Source organism: Leucoraja erinacea, unplaced genomic scaffold (genome assembly GCF_028641065.1).
Source record: "Leucoraja erinacea ecotype New England unplaced genomic scaffold, Leri_hhj_1 Leri_340S, whole genome shotgun sequence".
NCBI classification, from domain to species: domain Eukaryota; kingdom Metazoa; phylum Chordata; class Chondrichthyes; order Rajiformes; family Rajidae; genus Leucoraja; species Leucoraja erinaceus.
This window is the reverse complement of record NW_026576241.1, coordinates 40,710-59,658: the sequence shown is the minus strand read 5'-3', so window position 1 is coordinate 59,658 and position 18,949 is coordinate 40,710. Positions and strand designations below refer to the sequence as shown.

Here is an 18,949-nt window from a genome sequence, read left to right as displayed (position 1 = left end):
GGGTCTCTGTCGCTGGGAGGCAGCAACTCTACCGCTGGCCCACTTGTCTACCATTCATCTTTGTGCCACATTTCATTATTGGCTTTTCCCTGGTTCCCATTCCAGGAACATTTGATATTTGAATCTAGGCTCACACAGGGTGTTAACCTGACACCCACGTCTAGTTCCAATCAGGGTACTGGACTATCAAATAGTTCCTTGACCATGGTTGTCCAGTCCCATATTCATTTTTGACTCTATAACCTTATTAAACATCTTCCAGGTTGAGACCATAAGATAGAATTAAGCCATCGAGTCTACATTCAATCATGGCTGATCTATTTTCCCCCCAAATGTTTTTCACCGTACCTCTGTATGTGACAATAAACTAACCTCTCAACCCCATTCTCCAGCCTTCCCCCACCCCCCATAACCTTCGACACCCTTACTAATCAAGAAACTAAAAATGTGTAGGAAGGAACTGCAGATGCTGGTTTAAACCGAAGATAGACACAAAATGCTGGAGTAACTCAGCGGGGGCAGGCAGCATCTCCAGAGAGAAGGAACGGGGCGAGACCTTACATTCTGAAGAAGGGTCTCCATTTTATGACATTATTGAGGATAAATGGGGATCCTGTGGATAGGGTGAACTGTTTTAAATATCTGGGAGTCCACATCTCCCAGGATATGACATGGGCATCACACGCCTCAGCACTCGTGAGTAAGGCAAGGCAGCGCCTTTACCACCTCAGGCAATTGAGGAAATTCAGAGTGTCTCCGAGGATCCTCCAGTGCTTCTACGCAGCGGCGGTGGAAAGCATCTTGTCCGGGAACATTACCATCTGGTTTGGGAATTGCTCTGCCAAGGACAAGAAGGCTCTGCAGAGAGTAGTGCGTTCGGCCGAACGCACTATGGGAACTTCACTCGCCCCCCCCCTGCAGGACCTATACAACAGGAGGTGCAACTCCAGAGCAAATAAAATCATGGGAGACCCCTTCCACCCCTGCAACGGACTGTTCCAGCTGCTACGGTCAGGCAAACGCCTCCGTTGCCATGCGGTGAGAATGGAGAGGTTGAGAAGGAGTTTCTTCCCAGAGGCCATTCGGACTGTAAACGCCTATCTCACCAGGGACTAACTTTACAGAACGTTTTTCCTTCTATTATTTATTATGTAAAAGAATATGTGTGTTATGATTGTGTTTATAGTTTGTTTGGTTGTTTTGTTGTTTGTCTTTTGCACAAAAGTCCGCGAGCATTGCAACTTTCATTTCACTGCACATCTCGTATGTGTATGTGACAAATAAACTTGACTTGACTTGACTTCATTTGCAAGAAGAAGTTGGCACGCTTCTTACTCCCATTGAAGAGAAGCAGCGTCTCGATTTAATGTTGACTATACATTGGAATAATCAATGCTTTTGTTTGTCCAGACCTTGTCTCCCAGAATATTGAAGTGGTGTTAAACAGAAGGAATTCCATGAGCACCGTTGTCAAGATAATAGAAGAGAATATTCCAGAGGTAAGCAGTTCAAGTTCATGTGAGTTTATTGTCATGTGTCCCTGTATAGCAGTGCACATTTACCAAGGAACCTCGCTGATGGGGAAAGTTTAGGCAGCCATTTTGAACTTATAGCGTGTAAACGGGCCATTCAGCCCAACTTGCCCACACCGCCCAACATGTCCCATCTACACTAGTCCCACCTGCCTGCGTTTGGCCCATTAACCTGTCCTATCCATGTACCTGTCCAAATGTTTCTTAAACGTTGCGATCGTACCTCCTCCGGTTGCCTCAGCTACCTCCTCCGGCAGCTAGTTCCATACACCCATCACCCTTTGTGTAAAGTTGTCCCTCGGGTTCCTATTAGAAACATAGAAAATTAGGTGCAGGAGTAGGCCATTCGGCCCTTCGAGCCTGCACCGCCATTCAATATGATCATGGCTGATCATCCAACTCAGTATCCCGTACCTGCCTTCTCTCCCATACCCCCTGATCCCTTTAGCCACAAGGGCCACATCTAACTCCCTCTTAAATATAGCCAATGAACTGTGGCCTCAACTACCTTCTGTGGCAGAGAGTTCCAGAGATTCACCACTCTCTGTGTGAAAAAGTTCTTCTCATCTCGGTTTTAAAGGATTTCCCCCATTATCCTTAAGCTGTGACCCCTTGTCCTGGACTTCCCCAACATCGGGAACAATCTTCCTGCATCTAGCCTGTCCAACCCCTTAAGAATTTTGTACGTTTCTATAAGATCCCCTCTCAATCTCCTAAATTCTAGAGAGTATAAACCAAGTCTATCCTATTAAATCTTCCCCCCCCCACCTCACCTTCAACCTATGCCCTCTGGTTCTCGATTCCCCTACTCTGGGCAAAATATTGTGCATTTACCCGATCTAAACCTCTCATCATTTTATGAGTTCACCCTTCATCCTCCTGTGCTCCAGAAATAACCCTATGTATTCACCTCATGATCTTATACACCTCTATAAGATTACATCTCTATAAGATCACCCCTCATCATCCTGTGCTCCAAGGAATAAAGGCCAGGCTTTCTCAACTTCTCCCTATAGCTCAGTCCCTCGACTCCTGGCAACATCCTCGTAAACCTTCTCTGCGCCCTTTCCAGCTTGACAACATCTTTCCGATAACACGGTGACCAAAACTGAGCGCAGCAGTAGTACTTATCATGTGTGGGAAGGAACTGCAGATGCTGGCTTACACTGAAGATAGAAACAAAATGCTGGAGTAACTCAGCGGGACAGACATAGAAACATAGAAATTAGGTGCAGGAGTAGAGGCCATTTGGCCCTTCGAGCCTGCACCGCCATTCAATATGATCATGGCTGATCATCCAACTCAGTATCCCGTACCTGCCTTCTCTCCATACCCCCTGATCCCCTTAGCCACAAGGGCCACATCTAACTCCCTCTTAAATATAGCCAATGAACTGGCCTCAACTACCCTCTGTGGCAGAGAGTTCCAGAGATTCACCACTCTCTGTGTGAAAAAAGTTCTTCTCATCTCGGTTTTAAAAGGATTTCCCCCCCTTATCCTTAAGCTGTGACCCCTTGTCCTGGACTTCCCCAACATCGGGAACAATCTTCCTGCATCTAGCCTGTCCAACCCCTAAGACCCCCAACTCCCAGCATCTCTGGATTGTTGCCTGTTTTGCTGATATACTCCAGCATTTTATGTATGTGTGTGTGTGTTGTGTGTTGTGTGTGTGTTGTGTGTGTGTGTGTGTGTGTGTGTGTGTGTGTGTGTGTGTGTGTGTGTGTGTGTGTGTGTGTGTGTGTGTGTGTGTGTGTGTGTGTGTGTGTGTGTGTATATTGCTATGCTGGACAGAGCAAATGCCATTGTAATGTGTGCACTATTTTTCTAGCTGCTCTCTCTCAACCTGGGCAACAACAAGCTGTACAGATTAGAGGACCTGACAGACTTGATTTCTAAAGCACCTGGTTTGAAAATTTTGAATCTTTCCAGAAATGAGGTACGTGTGGGTTAATGACCAGAAATGTCGTTGCATAATCCTGCCATTGCCCACTGCCTAAATCAGAGGATCCTCAAAACATTACTGGTTAAATCATTGTTGCCTTTCATCTTTTTGTTTGCTATTCTTCACCTAACCACTTTGTAAGGAACATTTGCGTATCTTTTTATTGTTGTGGATATTAAAGAACGGAAATAGGATGGAGGAAGGATGGTTAACGTTCTTGTTACTTGTGGCGTAAGGGGGGGGGGGGGGTTATATATAATGGGAACCTGAGAGGTAACTTGTTTTACACCAAGCTGCCGGTGGAGGTAGTTGAGACAGGGACAGTCGCAGCGTTTAAGAAGCATTTATACCGGTAGATGGATTGGGTAGGTTTACAGGGATGCGGGCCAAAAGCGGGCTGGTGGGACTAGTGTCGAATGGGAGATGTTGGTCGGCATGGGCAAGTTTGGCCGAAGGGCCCGTTTCCACCCTGTATGACCCCAGTTTAAGAATAAGGGGTAAGCCATTTAGAACGGAGACGAGGAAACGCTTTTTCCCCACAGAGAGTGGCGAGTCTGCGGAATTCTCTGCCTCAGTGGGCGGTGGAGGCCGGTTCTCTGGATGCTTTCAAGGGAGAGCTAGATAGGGCTCTTAAAGATAGCGGAGTCAGGGGATATGGGGAGAAGGCAGGAACGGGATATTGATTGGGGATGATCAGCCATGATCACAGTGAAGGGTCGAATGGCCTACTCCTGACCTATTGTCTATTGCCTATGACTTTATGACTAATGTTTGCCAATAAACAAGTGTCAGTCCGATCCTGACTACGCTATTTGTAACTTCTCCCTGTGCGCGTGGGTTTTCTCCGGGTGCTCCGGTTCCCCCCCACAATCCAAAGACGTACAGGTTTGTAAATGAATTGGCTTTGATATAATTGTAAATTGACCCTAGTGTGTAGGTTAGTGCCAGTGTATGGGGCGATCACTGGTCAGCGCAGTCTGGCTTGTTTCCGCATTGTACTGTACTGTATCTCTGGTCTAAAAGCCGATGGGTGAGAATGGGATTGACTGCTTGTAATGATATTAATTAAATAGCTTGTACAAGGTTGTGGCTACCAGGTTAGCTAACAGTGGGGAGATTAGAGATACAGCATTGAAGCACATCCCATCACTGAGTCCAGGCCAACCATCAACCATCATTTGGCATGAGAGAGAGAGAGAGAGAGTCCTGGGATGTCAGCACTTCCACATGAAGAAAGACTGGATAGACTCGGCTTGTACACGCTAGAATTTAGAAGATTGAGGGGGGATCTTATAGAAACTTACAAAATTCTTAAGGGGCTGGACAGGCTAGATGCAGGAAGATTGTTCCCGATGTTGGGGAAGTCCAGAACAAGGGGTCACACAGTTTAAGGATCAGTGGGAAATCCTTTAGGACCGAGATGAGAAAAACATTTTTCACACAGAGAGTAGTAAATCTCTGAAACTCTCTGCCACAGATGGTAGTTGAGGCCACAGTTCATTGGCTATATTTAAGAGGGAGTTAGATGTGGCCCTTGTGGCTAAAGGGATCAGGGAGTATGGAGAGAAGGCAGGGATGGGACACTGAGTTGGATGATCAGCCATGATCATATTGAATGGCGTTTGCAGGCTCGAAGGGCCTGCACCTATTTCCTATGTTTCTACATCCATAGTGGGGACGCAGGAATGAATCTTAATTCCAGGCTATTGTTTCATGGAGGGTTTGATTTATGTGCAAGACACTTTAATTTGTTGCAATATTCCTTATGCCAGGGGCTGAGAAATGCTGGCATGTGTGCTGGCATCTTATCGACTGCTCAGGGAACAATTAACGAAAGGCACTGATTCTTACAACTATTAAAAGAATGCAGAAATGTTCACACGTTACATTTGTTCACACATTTGGTGGAAAAAGCTTAGAAATGTACAAATGTGCTCTTTAATAAGTAACTTTGAAATGTGTTGAACAAGCTTGAAATAACACCTGTTCCTTCTCTTGTTCAAGAAGGAACTGCAGATGCTGGAAAATCGAAGGTAGACAAAAATGCTGGAGAAACTCAGCGGGTTGAGGCAGCATCTATGGAGCGAAGGAAATAGGCGACGTTTCGGGTCTCGACCCGAAACGGTCTCGACCCGCTGAGTTTCTCCAGCATTTTTGTCTACCTGTTCTTACTCTTAATATTTTTTTACCTTTCGTCCTCAAACAGGCTGAACTCCCAAACTACCCTTGACTTTTATGTGGAGTTGTTATTATTTTAATGGTTTGCGTTCACCGAATGTCAGAAACCAATAGTGAAATGTGTACAGGTCTCCCAAATTCGGGACGCAGGATTAGTTTAGTTGAAAGGCGCAGTGCGGAAACAGGCCCTTCGGCCCACCGAGTCCGCGCCGGCCACCGATGATCTTGGCGGAAACCCATGGGGAGAACGTTCAAACTCCGCACAGGGCAGCACCCGTGGTCGGGATCGAACCCGGTTCTCTGGCGGGCGCTGTGAGGCAGCAGCTCTACCGTGCTGCCCAAAAGTGAGCATTCACGGTAGGCAAAGCTGCGTACACACAATGTTTGTAGCGATCTGTTGCCCTAGCCGTGCAATGTGAAATAGTGGTGATAAAACAACATTGCGTTATCCTGGCTTTAACTTATCGAGCCAAGTATTGACCCCCCCCTCAAGCTGCAGTTTTAAATAGATAGCCGAGGGGTGAGTCTGGGAGCATGGATAGTGGCTTTAGTTTTATGGACGGCATTGCAGTACTCTGTAAGAACAACGCTACGTGAATCTCTGTTTAGCTCAAATCCGAAAGAGATCTGGACAAAATAAAAGGCTTCAAGCTGGAGGAACTTTGGTTGGAAGGGAATCCTCTTTGTGGAAACTTTCGGGATCAGGCTACCTACGTCAGGTCAGTAGAAGGACCTCCTGTGCTGCTTTCCTTTCGGGACGAAGCTTTGCCAATGGCGCTCACTGCATTCCCCCCCCCTTCCCCCCCCCCCCCCCCCCCCCCCCCCCCCCCCCCCCCCCCCCCCCCCCCCCCCCCCCCCCCCCCCTCCTCTCCGGAGTATATCTTAATTTAAAACTAATTTACTCCTCACCAATGTGTTTACTTTGTATAGCAGTGGAGCTGACAAAGTTCACTATTATCATAATTTATCCAGTATATGTGTACAAGTAGATGATGCTGGCATTTGCTAAATTGAAAGTCAATATTTTTCCTACCAGGTCTGATCTGCAGATGGTTTAGAACTTTTTGAAAACATTTCCTACTTTCAAAATCATTTAGATCTGATGATGAAAACTCAGATTAGTATCTAATTCTCCATTTTTGGGGGGGGCAAATTGTGAAGAACTGCATTCTAAAGAAGTTGTAGTTTGTACTTGGTTCCTGGTTCCTGGTTAAAACGGATAAGGTGTTGAGGTTGGAGGCTGCAAAGGCTTGTGGAAGTGTCGTTTATCAGAGCTCCCTGGCAGTCGTCTCCTTGCATAGCTGTAAAAAGCTCTGAATGCTCTCAAAAGCCAATGGTCACACGAATGAATCAACACTTACTTTGGCAAGCCTGTGACAAATTTTACACATCAACGACTTTTTATATTCGTACGTATAAAAGAAGACCCGGGGCCACCATTACGCAATGGTCGTTGACATCTGAAGTGGATCGACATTCTTCCTTGTGGCCAGTGAAGAAGGCTGGTTAGCCAGTGACGGGTAAGATTCCTCCAGAGAGGGACAACCTAAGACAGGCACAGCCGTGCATTGGCCTTCAAAGCAGAGGGGTGATCATGTGGCTTTGGTACATTCTTGGCTTTTGCAACTGCTCTGAGAGTCTGACCAGTGGAGCCGTCTTCCCCGGCAGATCGGCCAGAGAGAGAATATTTCACGCAACGCCTGCAGCCTCAAGTTTTGACAATTAAACGACAAGCTGGAGCAACAACATTTATCTTTTTAATCTGCCTTTGCGAGGAAAATTCAGAAAATTAATTTTGCACAATGTGGGTAACTTAATTTTAAATGAGATCGATAAAGGCATTTGAATAATTCTTTGGACTGCAGTTCTTCAATCTGCCCTCTTATCTCCCACATCCTCTTGTTCATGCTCCTTAACCTCTCGCCCCATCCCTTATCGAGGCCTTTTTTAAGAAATCACTTTCCAGATTTGCCACCCAGTTTTTGCTTTTGTTTGCTCCCTGTGTGTTTACAGTGTCCATTTCAACGCAATTAGTAACTGGCGCTGTGTGGTGATCTCACACACTGCCTTAATCCCTCTCCCTTCCCAATCCGAACTAATCATCTCTTTTTCCAACCTTGATCCTGTATACTATCACCCGTGTTCAGGTGAGTTCAGGTCAGCACGGTAAGTAAACGGAAACTAAATGTGAATGAGACTGGAGGCAGTGCTGCTTCTCGTTGGCCCCCCGCAGGCTGGTTTACTAATTTGACATTTGTCTGGGACGGTCCTAACCGCCACTGCAGCTAAATTGACCACTTCCAAACAGAATAATTCACTGGTTCATTTTGGCAAGCGGGTAAAATGCAGGCTTGGTGAGGAGCGGTGTGAGCGGACTCGTACACTCAGCATAAATTCTCCATTAACATTGGCAAAGTACTTTGTGTACTGGTGAAGGAATGATTATTCTGCTATGCTACATATTCGAACCCCATTGAGAATGCTAGACTAGAGGGTCCGAATAGAGAGAGGTTGAGCAGGCTGGGACACTGTTCCTTGGAGCGCAGGAGGATGAGGGGTGATCGTATAGAGGTGTATACGATCATGAGAGGAATAGATCGGGTAGAGAGTCTCTTGCCTAGAGTAGGTGAATAGATGACCGGAAGCTGAAGGGGAAAAGGTTTAATAGGAATCTGAGGGGTGACATTTACAAACAAAGGGTGATGGGTGTACAGAACATGCTGCCAGAGAAGGTAGTTGAGGCTGGGGCTATCCCAACATTTAAGAAACAGTTAGACAGGTACATGGATAGGACAGGTTTGGAGGGATATGGACCAAACGTGGGCAGATGGGATTGGGACACAAAAAAAGCTGGAGAAACCCAGCGGGTGCAGCAGCATCTATGGAGCGAAGGAAATAGGCAACGTTTCGGGCCGAAACTCTGGGACTGGGACATATTGGCCGGTGTGGGCAAGTTGGGCCGAAGGGCCTGTTTCAACACTATATCACTCTATGACTCGAATAGAATGATTTGAATGCTGCAAATGAGGATTTAAATTCTGCCCACTAGAATGGAAGATAAATCTGTGCTGAACAAAGATATGTGAAAAAATTATTTTTCTTCCCTTCATTCCACCACTGTAAATTGCTTCATGGATTTGAGGCCTTTGGAAATGGTTTTAATGTAGCCTAAATCGACCAGCTAAAAGCTTTCTGCCATTGTAGGCTAAAGTGCTGTGAAACCTTTCAATAGATTTTCTGCCATTTTGGGGCTTTAGGTATTTTTAAATGATCTGTCATGGATGTCTTGAATTAGCGCTCACTTCTAACAAAGCCTCCCAAATCCTGACTGTTCCTTCTAGTAGCTATCTCATGCAGCCTCGGATGTGCAGAATGATGCTGCTGCAATATTCTAAAGGTCTTCACCAGCTAGGTGATTATGAGGAGACTCTCCACATATCTCAATAGATTATTCTCAGTTTAGTTTATTGTTACGTGTACCAAGGTAGAGTGAAAAGCTTTTGTTGCGTGCTATCCAGTCAGCGGGAAGGACAATGCATGATTACAAGCAGATACACCATAAGGTCATAAATGATAGGAGCAGTATTAGGCCATTCAGCCCTTCAAGTCTGCTCTGCCAGTTAATCATGGCTGATCTATCTCTCCCTCCAAACCCCATTTTCCTGCCTTCTCCCTAAACCCCTGACACCCGCACTAATCAAGAATCTATCAATCTGTAGACTTGGCCTCCATAGCCATCTGTGGCAAGGAATTCCACAGATTCACCATTTCTGACTAAAGAAATTCCGAAAGGAACGCCCTTTAATTCTGAGGCTGTGCCCTCTGGTCCTAGACTCTCCCACTAGTGGAAACATCCTCTCCACATCCACTCTATCCAGGCCTTTCACTATTTGGTACGTTTCAATGAGGTGCCCCCTCATCCTTCTAAACTCCAGCGAGCACAGGCCCAGCGCCGACAAACGCTCATCGTATGTTGACCCACTCATTCCTGGGATCGTTCTTGTAAACCACCTCTGGACCCTCTCCAGAGACAGCACGTCCTTCCTCAGATATGGGGCCCAAAGGGAATCTCGTTTAGTGCAGAAGAGTGAGGGAGCAGCCTGAGATCTGTTGGTTTGAATAGTTAGCGGTAGGATACTTGGATCTGGACTGCCAGAGCATGCAGAGCTAGAACAAGATGCTGGAGTAACTCAGACAGCATCTATGGAGGGAAGGAATGGGTGACGTTTCGGGTCGAGACCCTTCTTCTGACTTTCCTTCCTACACAAGGCTAGAGCAAGGCCTGTGCATGGAAGCATTTGAATCACCAGGCGCTCTCATGATTAAGGTGGCCCTTATTTAAACTATAACTAAAAGCTCCCTGAAACCTAAAAGGAGACCACCACATCAGTGTGAACAGCAACACCAACGAGGCTTCTAGCATAACACACGCTGCTGGAGGAACTCAGCGTGTCAGGCAGCATCTACGCATAGAGTGAGTGGACAGGTGATATTTCGGGGTAGCTTGGTGGTTCTATTTAATGTCACGTGTGGCCACCAAGCCAAGTAGTGAGCTGAGAGGTAAATGATTGTCTTCATTTAGTGTGTGGGACCTGACTTCCTCACCAGTGTGATCTTCAGAACAGTTCTGGCCATTTTGTACACGTCACCCCTCGTCACCACAGTCTAAAGAGGAAAAGGGTTCTTTGGCCTTGAGCATGGAGCCAGTAGACATGTCATTCAGGTGAAGGAAGGAACTGCAAAGAAAGACACAAAAAGCTGGGGTAACTCAGCGGGTCAGGCAGCATCTCTGGAGAGAAGGAATGGGTGACATTTCAGGTCTTCAGACAATCAGTTGGCATCCAGTGGGGTCTGTGTGTGTGACTGAGCTGCGGTGGGGAAGGGAAGGGGAGGGGGCTTGTCGGCTGGGGATTGACTGTGGTGGGGCCACTCTGACCGTTGGCAATGTTTTGATGGCACGTTCCTCGCCAATTTTAAAAACTGTTACTTTGTTTCACTTCTCTCCTTTGCAATGTTTGACAGTGCGGTCAGGGAAAAATTTCCAAAGCTGCTCAGACTGGTGAGTACATTGCCGGCGGGTTTCTGTAGATGAATGATGGATTTGAGGCATTGCCCAGAGTTGGGAGTGAGTGCGTGAGTGAGTTAGTGGTGGAGTGGGTGGAGCTGACACTTCAAACATGACAACGCTGACGGGGTAACGAGGAGATCTTGATTTGTTCTTTGAATTTAGAAATTTGAATGTGAACATTTCATTTTAAAATCTGCTTCTACTTTGGTGCAAACTCAATTTTTTAGTTTAATATGGAGACACAGGCCCTTCGGCCCACCGAGTCCGCACCGACCAGCGATCCCTGTACATGAAGGGGTTGGACAGGCTAGATGCAGGAAGATTGTTCCCGATGTTAGGGAAGTCCAGGACAAGGGGTCACAGCTTAAGGATAAAGGGGAAATCCTTTAAAACCGAGATGAGAAGAACTTTTTTCACACAGAGAGAGTGGTGAATCTCTGGAATTCTCTGCCACAGAGGGTAGTTGAGGCCACAGTTCATTGGCTATATTTAAGAGGGAGTTAGATGTGGCCCTTGTGGCTAAGGGGATCAGGGGGTATGGGGAGAAGGCAGGTACGGGATACTGAGTTGGATGATCAGCCATGATCATATTGAATGGCGGTGCAGGCTTGAAGGGCCGAATGGCCTACTCCTGCACCTAATTTCTATGTTTCTATGAACAGTATCCCATACACAAGAAGGACTATTTGTTTCAACATTTATACCATGCCGATTAGCCTACAAACCTGTATGTCTTTGAAGTGTGGGGGGAACCGAAGATCTCGGAGAAAACCCACGCAGCTCACAGGGGAGAACGTACAAACTCCATGCAGACAGTAGTCGGGATCGAACCCGGGTCTCTGGCACTGGGAGGCAGAAACGCCACCAATAGGGATTTGCACATTACCCCCGTGACAGCGTGCTCCGGTTTCCTCCCACATCCCAATGACGTGCAGGGTTTGTAGGTTAATTGGCCCCTTGTAAATTGCCCCTTAATGTGTAGGAAGTGGATGAGAAGGTGAATGAATACGGATCTACTGTGATCAATGGCCGGCATGGACTTGGTGGGCCGAAGGGCCCGTCTCCATGCTGTATCACTAAACCCTTTAAAAAGTAACGTTGGAATGCAATTAAACTTTTAAACCTAATGTTTCAAAGCAGGATGAAATCATCTTGGCGACTTTGCAAACAAAATAGTCAAGAGCCTAGTGTGGCACAGCTAGAAAACCCCACTGCTTCATGGCTCCAGTGATCTAGGTTCAATCCTGACCTCTGGATGTTTGCAGGCTCTCCCTCTGACCACGTAGTTTCCCCCTGGGTGTTGCCAGGTTAAATGGCCACTGTATATTGCTACGTGGTAGAATCTGGGGGCATTTCATGGAAACGTGGGGATGATATCAAGTGTTGGAGACAGACACAAAATGCTGGGGTAACTCAGTGGGACAGACAGCATCTCTGGAGAGAAGGAATGGGTGACCAAGACCCTTCAGACTGAAGAAATCTTCTGATATAAAGGGTTGGGACAGGTTCTTAACAGGTGCTTGGGGCTAGGTCTTTGGAGCGCAGAAGGTTAAGGGGGGATTTGATAGAGGTCTTTAAAATGATGAGAGGGATAGACAGAGTTGACGTGGACAGGCTTTTTCCATTGAGAGTAGGGAAGATTCAAACAAGAGGACATGATTTGAGAATTAAGGGACAAAAGTTTAGGGGGAACTTCTTTACTCAGAGAGTGGTAGCTGTGTGGAATGAGCTTCCAGTGGAAGTGGTGGAGGCAGGTTCGATTTTATCATTTAAAAATAAATTGGATAGATATATGGACAGGGAAGGAATGGAGGGTTATGGTCTGAGTGCAGGTAGATGGGACTAGGGGAGAATAAGTGTTCGGCACGGACTAGAAGGGCCGAGATGGCCTGTTTCCGTGCTGTCATTGTTATATGGTTATATAGGGTGATTTCACGAAAGGCCACTGGAGCGTAGATCCGCACCCACATGACCGAAAATCTCAAGTGGAGGACATGCTAGACATCCGGTACATGTTAGTGGATGGGAAAACACGCACTTTCCCACCCGTTAAAAACATAGAAAACGGCCAGGTTTTGATCTGCAATTTACTGTGCCAGTCGGGGTGACCGTGAGGCACAGCTACCTAGATTTACAGTCAAAAAAAAAGATAGAAACTAAGGTAAATTAAAGAGGGAGCTGAAGGTGCCAATCCAGCGGAAGTGAACAGTGGACATTTGCCGTGGAGATTTAAAGGTCCAAAATATCGGGAATTATCGCGTTTGCTCGCTGAATTTCATCAAAAGTAAGTCAATAATGCAAACCTGGCCGTTTTCTATGTTTTTAACGGGTGGGAAAGTGCGTGTTTTCCCATCCACTAACATGTCTAGCATGTCCTCCACTTGAGATTTTCGGTCACGTGGGTGCGGATCTACGCTCCAGTGACCTTTCGTGAAATCACCCTATAGGTTCGGTGTAAAGATAGGTGGGTGCCAGCATGGATTTGCTGGGCCGTTCACAGTTTCATTGCATTATACCTTTGTCAGGGTTCCCAATAGAATGAGCATTTAATAGTTGAAGTACTGAGGTTGTGCAGCAATGGTCGATTCTCCAGACTGACTCTGGGCTTTCTTCACACAGGACGGCCATGACCTTCCGCCTCCAATTTCCTTTGACGTTGAAACACCGACCACACTTCCTTCTTGCAAGGTACGATGTTAATGCACTGAAGGTAGACACCAAAAGCTGGAGTAACTCGGCGGGACAGGCAGCAGCAACTCTGGAGAGAAGGAATGGGTGACGTTTCGGGTCGAGACCCTCCTTGTTAAGAAAGTCCAGGACAAGGGGTCACAGCTTAAGGATAAGGGGGAAATCCTTTAAAAACCGAGATGAGAAGAACTTTTTTCACACAGAGAGTGGTGAATCTCTGGAACTCTCTGCCACAGAGGGTAGTTGAGGCCAGTTCATTGGCTATATTTAAGGGGAGTTAGATGTGGCCCTTGTGGCCAAGGGGATCAGAGGGTATGGAGAGAAGGCAGGTACGGGATACTGAGTTGGATGATCAGCCATGATCATATTGAATGGCGGTGCAGGCTCGAAGGGCCGAATGGCCTACTCCTGCACCTAATTTCTATGTTTCTATGTTTCTTCAGACTGTAGAGGTTTTGTTTTAGTTTAGTTTCACAATCACAATCATGCTGTATTAGCCAAGTATGTTTTGCAACACACGAGGAATTCCATTTGCCATACAGTCATACAAATAGAAACAGAAACATAGAAAATAGGTGCAGGAGTAGAGGCCATTCGGCCCTTCGAGCCTGCACCGCCATTCAATGTGATCATGGCTGATCATCCAACTCAGTATCCTGTACCTGCCTTCCCCCCATACATTGACAGCATTGCCGCCTGGTTCAGCAACTCAAACGCCCACAAGCAAAGGAGATGGCAGAGAGCGGTGAACACAGCCCGGTCCATCGCGGGTACCGACCTCCCCCACCATCGAAGGGATCTACAGCAGTCGCTGCCTCACAAAATGGCCGCCAGCATCGTCAGATGCTGGCTGCCATTTTGTGAGGCAGCGACTGCTGGCCACGCTCTCATTTCACCCCTGCCATCGGGAAGACGGTTCACAAAACAGAACACACGAAATACATTTTAACATAAACATCCACCACAGTGACTCCTCCACATTCCCCACTGTCGGGGCTGGCCGAACCTCTGCATCGTTGGAGCTCCCGACATCCACAGTCTCTCCCAAGACTGCGATCTCACGGCGGTAAAGTCCGCAGGCCGTGCGCGGTTGGAACGATCCCAGGCTGGGACGTCCACGGCCGATCGATGGGTGGAATTTGACCCCTGTGGCAGGGCTCAAGGTCAGTGCGAGGAGGCCCCCAGCTCCATCGATGGTAGACCGACCGGAGATGCCACCCGGAAAATAATCGCATCTCCGGGAAGACAAGAAACTGAAATAAAAAGTTTCCCGACCCACCGCCCCACAGAAAACAAACATTTACACAAACTTTTAACACGCACTACAACAAAAAAAATGAAACAGACAGACAGACCGTTGGCGGGGCTGGCTGCCACTCGTGCGGCGCCCCTAGTGACACAGCGCGGAACCAGGCCCTTCGTCCCACCGAGTCTGTGCTGACCAGCGATCTCCGCACATTAACACAAGCCAACGCGCACATTGGGTACAATTCATACCAAGTATACAAACCCAAACCAATTAGCCTACAAACCTGCACGTCTTTGGAGTGTAGGAGGAAACAAAATATCTCGGGGGGAAAACCCATGGGGTCACGGGGAGAACGTGCAAACTCCATACAGACAGCACCTTTAGTCGGTGTCTGAACCAGTCTGAAACATAGAAATTAGGTGCAGGAGTAGAGGCCATTCGGCCCTTCGAGCCTGCACCGCCATTCAATATGATCATGGTTGATCATCCAACTCAGTATCCCGTACCTGCCTTCTCTCCATACCCCCTGATCCCCTTAGCCACAAGGGCCACATCTAACTCCCTCTTAAATATAGCCAATGAACTGTGGCCTCAACTACCCTCTGTGGCAGAGAGTTCCAGAGATTCACCACTCTCTGTGTGAAAAAAGTTCTTCTCATCTCGGTTTTAAAGGATTTCCCCCTTATCCTTAAGCTGTGACCCCTTGTCCTGGACTTCCCTAACATCGGGAACAATCTTCCTGCATCTAGCCTGTCCAACCCCTTAAGAATTTTGTAAGTTTCTCTTTGTAAGATCCCCTCTCAATCTCCTAAATTGTAGAGAGTATGAAGAAGGGTCTCAACCCAAAACGTCACCTATTCCTTTTCTCCAGAGATGCTGCCTGACCTGCTGAGTTACTCCAGCTTTTTATGTCCATTAGCACTTAAGTAGTTACACGTGCATCGTAAGTCACTTGGGAGGGGGGGGAATCTATAAGTATATATGAATTAATTATTTCACCTTGCAAATAAAGAATAGTTAGAAGTGCTCATGTTAACTACTCAAGAGTCTTGGATGATGTGTTGTGCTGTATTAACCTGCGGTTTGCTTGTCGTTAACAGGGCAGTTACTTTGGTACAGAGGAAATCAAGGTCATTGTGACACGTTTCATTCAGCAGTAAGTAGCCTTGAGCTCAGGTGAACATTGCACGGCCATCAAAATAAATTATAGAATGGGTCTAAGGATCTCTGCTAAAAGCCACTGCTGCTTTATCGTACAATTATTTTTACTGGCCTGAAATCCGATATCAATTCAATGCTACACTTGTCGCTTTGCCTCCCCCCTTGACTTCATTCGAGGACCCAAGCAGTCGTTCCAGGTGAGGCAGAGGTTCACCTGCACCTCCTCCAACCTCATCTATTGCATCCGCTGCTCTAGGTGTCAGCTGCTCCACATCGGTGAGACCAAGCGTAGGCTTGGCGATCGCTTCGCCCAACACCTCCGCTCGGTCCGCAATAACCAACTTGATCTCCCGGTGGCTCAGCACTTCAACTCCCCCTCCCATTCCCAATCCGACCTTTCTGTCCTGGGCCCCCTCCATGGCTAGAGTGAGTCCCACCGTAAATTGGAGGAGCAGCACCTCATATTTGCTTGGGCAGTTTACACCCCAGCGGTATGAACATTATTGACTTCTCCAATTTCAGGCAGTCCTTACTGTCTCCCCCCCTTCTCAGCTCTCCCTCCGCCCACTAGCTCCACCTCTTCCTTTCTTCTTCCCGCCCCCTCCTCACCCTCACATCAGGGTTTCGGCCCCAAACGACGCCTATTTCCTTCGCTCCGTAGATGCTGCTGCACCCGCTGAGCTTCTCCAGCATTTTTGTGTCTGCTTTCGGTACAATACTTATCACTTTCATCAGAGAGCATGAGTACTATCAGTCACAACTTCAACTTCAGCAACGGTGTGGTACACATTCGCAATAACTAACTAGATCTTTAAGAAGGAACTGCAGATGCTGGAAAATCGAAAGTAGACAAAAATGCTGGAGAAACTCAGCGGGTGAGGCAGCATCTATGGAGCGAAGGAAATAGGCAACGTTTCGAGTCGAAACGTTGCCTATTTCCTTCGCTCCATAGATGCTACCTCACCCGCTGTGTTTCTCCAGCATTTTTGTCTAACTAACTAACTAACTATTATCTAGAGTTTAAGAAGGAACTGCAGATGCTGGAGAATCGAAGGTACACAAAAAGGCTGGAGAAACTCAGCGGGTGCAGCAGCATCTATGGAGCGAAGGAAATAGGCAACGTTTCGGGCCGAGACCCTAGACATGTTTTGATGTTTGTTCCTTCCTGTCACTCTACTCAACAACGTACCTCGGTGACTGCCAATCACCACCCCCCCCCCCCCCCGGACACTTATTATTATTTATTCAAATCATTTGCTATGTCGCTCTTCAAGGGAGATGCTAAATGCATTTCGTTGTCTCTGTACTGTACACTGACAATGACAATTAAAATTGAATCTGAATCTGAATCTGATCTGAATCTGTTCAGCATTCTTCAGTCCAGCATTTTCCAGTCTTCACCTATTCAGCTTTATTGTTAGAACTCAGACAACCTACAGGCTGTAGCCTTTTGTACTAGGCTATATTATAGAATGGGGGGGGGGTGGGGGGAATAAAATAAAAATAAAAATCTGCTATTTTTCAAATCATGCATCCGGTAATTACTGGATTTTTAATTTTTATTTTACTTTTCCCCCCCATTCTCTATCTAAAACAGGCGATGCACAGGTCTATTTCGTGCATCACCTGTAACAGGAATAGGTCACTTCAGTAAAACGCTTGTTCACTGTGCTTGTCCTCACTTGCAGGTACTACTCTGTATACGATTCGACGGACAGGCAGGGACTCCTGGATGCTTATCATGACACGGCCTGCTGCTCGCTGAGTATCCCCTTTACACAACAGAACCCCGCCAGGTTAGTCCACTGCCGAACAAACCATAGGAGAGGAGGTTGTCCGCGATGGGCAGGAAGACCTTTGCCATCGTTCACACACATGGCGGTCCAATTTTCACAGACGTGTAAATGGTCAGGAAAGGAATATGGAGCAAGTTTAGTTCAAAGATACAGCGCTGGAACAGGCCCTTCGGCCCATCGAGTCCGCACTGACCAGCGATTCCCACACACTAACACTATCCCACACACACTGGGGACAATTTACACTTATACCAAGCCAATTCACCTACAACACTGTACGCCTTTGGAGTGTGGGAGGAAACTCCATTTTCCTTGGAGCAGAGGAGACTGAGAAATGTGCAAAATTAGTGGGGTTGTTGGTCAGAAACTTTTTCCCATAGTGTAGGTTTAATTTAGCGAAACAGCATCGAAACAGACCCTTTGCCCCCCCCCCCCCCCCCCCCCCCCCCCCCCCCCCCCCCCCCCCCACCCCCCCCCCCCCCCCCCCCCCCCCCCCCCCCCCGAGTCCACACCAACTTGTTCACATTAGTTTTTTGTGTTATCCCACTTTCTCATCCACTCTACTTGTTAGGTACAACTTACAGAGGCCAATTAACCTACAACCCCGCACATCATGGGGATGTGGGAGGAAACCGGAGCACCCAGAGGAAACCCACATGGTCACAGAGAACATGCAAACTCTATAAATGTATATACACACACGTACACACACACACATACACGTACGCACATGCGCACACACACACACATACACGTACGCACATACGCGCACACACGTACGCGCACACACAGACACACACGTACACACACACATACACACGCACACGTACGCGCACACACACACACACACGTACACGTACACACATGCACGCACACACACACATACACACACGCACATACGTACACACGCACACACACACACACACGTACACACACGCACACACACGCACACACACACACATATACACACGCACACGCACACACACACGTACACACGCACACACACACACACACACACACGCACATGCACACACGTACACACACATACACACACGCACATGCGCACACATGTACACACACACACACGTACGCACATGCGCACACACACGTACACGCACACACACACACATACACGTACGCACATGCGCGCACACACGTACATGTACACACACATACACGTACGCACATGCGCACACACACGTACACGTACACACACACACACACACACACACACACACACACCTGAGGTCATGATTGAACCCTGGTCTCTAGTGCTGTGAGGCAGCAGCTCTACCAGCTGTGCCACTGTTGCTGGATGGTAGAGTTTATGGTGGA

At 47.4% G+C, this 18,949-nt stretch overlaps 1 protein-coding gene across 3 annotated transcripts in view; it reads left to right on the top strand.

The window, feature by feature from the left end:
- Window positions 1-18,949, top strand: part of nxf1b (nuclear RNA export factor 1b) — a 103,967-nt gene that overhangs the window by 61,288 nt on the left and 23,730 nt on the right. For all 3 annotated transcript variants that reach the window (XM_055630345.1, XM_055630343.1, XM_055630344.1), the window contains 7 exons: window positions 1,411-1,499; window positions 3,361-3,468; window positions 6,262-6,371; window positions 10,675-10,711; window positions 13,340-13,408; window positions 15,758-15,813; window positions 17,507-17,614. In XM_055630345.1, the coding sequence (XP_055486320.1) occupies window positions 1,411-1,499; window positions 3,361-3,468; window positions 6,262-6,371; window positions 10,675-10,711; window positions 13,340-13,408; window positions 15,758-15,813; window positions 17,507-17,614 (577 nt within the window). The remainder of the gene's footprint in view (window positions 1-1,410; window positions 1,500-3,360; window positions 3,469-6,261; window positions 6,372-10,674; window positions 10,712-13,339; window positions 13,409-15,757; window positions 15,814-17,506; window positions 17,615-18,949) is intronic.